Raw genomic sequence first — 4,875 nt, 5'->3', positions numbered from 1 at the left:
ACCAAGCATACTGCCCCATTTCAACATGTTTTTTTTGCGTTATTTAGGCTTGCTAAAAAAATATTGCTCGCCATGCAGTGGCATGGAGTCAAACTTGCGACCTCCTGATGTTTACCAGGTGTACTGCCCATTAGACCAGAACCAAATTATTGGTCGCGATGTGGTGGCATGGAGTTGAACTCACGACCTCTTGATGGTTACGAGTCGTACTGCCCATTAGACCATAACCATATCAACATGTTTTTTGTCTTATGCAGAGCTTGCTAAAAATAAGTATTGGTCGCGGTGCGATAGCATTGAATCAAGCTCGCAAGATCCTGATGGTTACCATGGTTACTTCCCATTAGACCAGAACATTTTAACAACAGGTTTTCTGCATTATTCAGGCTTACAAAAACAATATTGGTTGCAGTGCACTAGCATGGAGTCGAACTCACGACCTACTGATGGGTACTAGGCATACTAATTAATTCAACAACAATTCCAACAACATTTTTTTCGTCTTATTCAGGCTTACTAAAAAATTCATTCTTCATGGTACAGTGGCATGGAGTCGAACTCACAATGTCGGGATGGTTACTAGGTGTCGTCGAACTCACAATCTCGGGATGGTTACTAGGGCCCAGTTCTTTTGGCTCAATTCTGAAGAATTACTGGCCGGAGAATCACAATCGCAAAAGAACTCGTTTCTTCCCCAGGAATCATCCGAGAATTATCAGAATCGCTAGTGTATTTGAGAATCATGGAAACTCGGCAATTCTGGCAATTCTAGCCGGGCCCTTAAAAGAAAATTGTTCGGTTTGAACTACTACCCCAATTGGGGACTTAAATTACAGCCAATATGTCACCGGGCCAGCCCCACCGAGCGACCTCATACAACAATTACAGGTTAGAATTACAAAAAAGAACTGGACAGACAATTCTGTGGGCAGACGATTCTGCGGGCAGTTTCCAGAATCATAATTCTCCAGAATTATAGGGCGAAAAGAACTGGCCCTAGGTGTACTGCCAGACGAGAACCATTTCAACAATAGGTTTTTTGTGTTATTTAGGCTTTAAAAAATTGGTCACAGTGCGGTGGCATGGAGTCGAACTCACGACCTCCTAATAGTTACCAGGTGTACTGCCCGTTAGACCAAAACCATTTCAACAACAAGTTCTTTTTGCGTTATTCGGGCTTAGGTCATGATGTGGTGGCATGGAGTCGAAGTTATGACCTCTTGAGGGTTAAAAGATGTACTGCCCATTAGACCAAAAAGTAGTTGGTGTGCCCATTAGGTTAAAAAATATATTTTGATGCTATATTTTTTGAATTCAAAATTTGTCTGAAAATTTTGAACGAAAAAATACGGATTTTTTGAGATTTTTCGGAAACCGGATTTTCCGGTTCATCCCAAAAAACCCGGAATCAGAATTAAAGAAAACCTTGCCCGACATAACCGTCAGCCTAGCGGCCGGCCATCTCTTTGGATTTAACTGTCAATTGGAGAGACTACATGGCCCATGATTTATGGACTTCAACCATTGCATATATTGTTGAATACTTTTGGAACCTTAACATCAAGTCACCAACAAGATCAAGAAGAATCAATACTCAACTATGAAGATGGCACATGCATTGCTACTTGTCAAAGGAATTGATTGAGCCCGCATAGGGAACAAAGCTTATTGCCTGTAGCTAGCTAGGCTTTAAGGGCAAGAGAATATGCTTCTGTTCCTATTTGCTAAACAGAGCGGCGCTCATCCATCTCATGGTGCTGCTGCTGTCTTTGAGTGTATTTCACGATATTTCGGCAGTCCTTTCATGGTGAAAAGAGGCACTTGCTAGCTGGTGGCCGGTGGGGAGCCAGAGGTTGTTCCCACCCTGCCATGTGTTTTTCTTAGTTTTCAGGTAGGAGGTCCACCATGACAATTATTGATAACAAAATTACTATGCTAACTCATTAACACCCTTACTTGATGAGTAGTGAGTAAGGTTTTAATTGCGGTCGGAATTCCGGTAAGATACCGGAAATCTCGTTCAACCTTGAGAAGCTTTGGTACTTATCAAAAATATTCGGATGAATTTGAATCTAAGCGTTCAAATAGTGTCAAATAGTACTTGTATGACTAATTTAGCACAACCCAAACCTTGGCCCGGTGGAAGGCCTCATCATGCTTAGAAAAAAAAATCCTAGCAGCTTGGAGGGTTTAAAGGGGTGTGCTAACAACTAGAGCAACAAGTAGTTCATGTATACCGCGGGGGTTTTAAGAGGGGTGAGATTTTATCCATATTAAATCTTTGAAGAACCCTTTCTATATATGCATACCAGTGAACTAAACCTCTTTCAGGAAGGCGGTCAAGTTGTGACCCAAGAACAGCTTGTTTTTACACCCCAGTCTACCATCCCAAGCTCTATCGTAATGTAAGAACTAGATTATTCTATCCCATTATCATTGCTGATCATATTTATATAATCAACATAAACTGAGATAATATAGGATTAATTACGAGATATCTTAATAAATGCGCAAGGACAATCATCATGATTTGTGTAATATCTTTTCTTGAGAAATTAATTCACTTAGCTGGTTGTACCACATTACACAAGACTATTTTAACCCATGTAGCTACCTCTGCAATTTGACGTTGTGCATGATGGTTTGTTTTGGGATCCCGAATATTTAATTCTTCAGGAACACATATATTAATGACCCCACAAAAAGCAAATATAAATGTCCAAACCATGTGACCCATACAAATACGCGTGGTCACTACATCCATTTTGGAGATTTAAGGTTTCCTCAATAATTTTTTGAAGATTTAAGGTAGCTGCCATAGATATTACATACCCAAACGTGATTGCACTCATTACGGAGGCGAACATCTGTTTCTTCTACACAAAGATATGATAACACGTCTTATTGGTTGCACATAGATTTGACCCATGGTGGGAAGTGACTGGTTGGACGAAGAACAACTTGCAACAGCTAAGCACACCGACACATACATGGATAAAAAAGTAAGACTGGATGAGTAGCTGGACGTTGACACCCCTAGCCAGGATATATAGAGAAGAGTAACCGTCTGCATTGCTTTCAATTGACTAACGAGTCATCCCCTGGTTCATCTGGGGCGCGACGGTCTTCCCCATCCTCTCCATGTTGGCATGCCATCCCGCCTGCATGTCGAAGCCACGACTCTTGAGCTCGCGATACTCCTGGCAGAGGGCACAATACCCGCAGAAGGTGTGGACACAGCAGTCGGCGCATGGCTTCTCCTCCAGCCCGTGCTCTGCCCGCAGTCTGGCGCGGTAGCAGCAGTGGTAGAGGATGGAGCCTATCGCGGACGTCCCCAAGCCCTGCAGCACGTGCATCGTCCCACTCGCACAGCATGCTGTGGAGAGCAATAGTAGCATTCATTCATTGATTGATACGGACACCCGATCAAGTTATCGTTCAACAATTAGTGAAAACACAAGTATACAGTGTATTTTTGTTGTGGGGGCATAGACAAACTCACATATGGCCCCCCTGTCGACGATCTCGGCGATCCTCCCGAAGGCGATGCACGGGCAGAAGAGTGTCAGGAAGCCTGTAGGTTGCACATGATGCACGGGTTGTTAAAAGAAGCCCACTTATCTTAGATTTTAGTATATGATTTTATTAGCTTTCTTTTCTTGTTTCTATCAATGGGCGTGGTTTTTCCACCGTGCAAGGAAGGGATATCCAATGCATTAGTCTACCGTCCAACGCTGCTTTGAGATTTATGCTTTTGTTTTGCTTTAGGCCAATATTTGTCTTTTTTCAGAGTGCTACATGATGTTTCCATTGCAAAAAGAGAAGATCTTTTCCTGAAGTGTACCTTAAGATTTCGTCCTGTACCAATAAATAAGAGTGTGATTGTTTTAGATTAGATTACTACTGCACAACGTTACGTCACTAAAACATTTTGATAGAAACTATGAATCGTCCAAACCTGAAAAAATATAGCACGAATCTCAAATCACGCGGTAGACGGTGGATCCATGCATGAAATATTCCGTGCATGGTAGAATTGCTTGTATGAGTGTATCTTCTTTGATAAGCACCCGCTGCTCTTATATTTCTTTATCGAGGGAGTATTTATTATGCTGTATGCATACCAGGTATATACCAGCGTTGCCCTGAATTAATGAACAGGAGAGATCAAACTAAGCTTACAGCCGCCGAGGTCGTCGAAGCAGCCGCAGAGGCCGGAGGACCAGGAGACCTTGTTCCGGTGGCCGGCCATGGGGACGTCGGGGCAGAAGGTAGCCTCCGCGCCGGCGCTGCGGTCGAGACGATGCGGTCACCGGCGTAGCACTATTACAACTAGCTCGCCGGAGACTTGTGTGCCCTATGAGCGGCCATGCGCGCGGCATTTAAGGACGGCCAGAGCCGGGCTACTCCGGCCCGTTTCCCACGCGCGGCCACACAAAGGTCGGCTGTCACGGGCTAACGTCCTAGGGTGCACGCGCTGTCGTCGCCCGAGTAGCCATGGCTTTACCTGAGGTGACCCCACGCACTGTGTAGTGCGGAGTCGCCGCCGTCGACGTCTCCTCCTCGCCGGAAAACATTCGGTCAGTGCGCTGGCTTTGCTGGTAGCTAGGTTTAGGGTGAAGTTCACCTGACATGTGTGATCCCGGTGACGGGATCTTCGTGCACCTACAGTTCTCAGTTTGACATTCACGGTTAGTGTGTGGGGTCGATGGAGACCTTTTCACTGTAGGGACGGGCCAATACAGTCCATCCCACCAGTAGATCCGATGGACAAACACTAGGTGACGAAATAAGTGCTTTCTCCATTTCTCAGAATGAAAGGTGTGGTAAAAGATTTTCTCCAGAAGTCAAGCTTTTCTGTATTGACCAAGTTCA

At 44.4% G+C, this 4,875-nt stretch overlaps 1 protein-coding gene across 1 annotated transcript; it reads right to left on the bottom strand.

Moving 5' to 3' along the window:
• Positions 1–2,779: 2,779 nt before the first annotated feature.
• LOC123184209 (cell number regulator 2) lies at positions 2,780–4,412 on the bottom strand. The gene is made up of 3 exons (XM_044596367.1): positions 4,183–4,412; positions 3,503–3,574; positions 2,780–3,376 (listed from the first exon to the last, which is right to left on the bottom strand). The coding sequence occupies exons 1-3, from the start codon at positions 4,250–4,252 to the stop codon at positions 3,087–3,089; spliced, it is 432 nt and encodes a 143-aa protein (XP_044452302.1). The 5' UTR covers positions 4,253–4,412; the 3' UTR covers positions 2,780–3,086.
• Between the last annotated feature and the right edge of the window lie 463 nt (positions 4,413–4,875).

Source organism: Triticum aestivum, chromosome 2A (assembly GCF_018294505.1).
Source record: "Triticum aestivum cultivar Chinese Spring chromosome 2A, IWGSC CS RefSeq v2.1, whole genome shotgun sequence".
Classification (NCBI taxonomy): domain Eukaryota; kingdom Viridiplantae; phylum Streptophyta; class Magnoliopsida; order Poales; family Poaceae; genus Triticum; species Triticum aestivum.
Note: the sequence above shows the minus strand (reverse complement) of the source record. Positions and strands in the feature narration are given on the sequence as shown.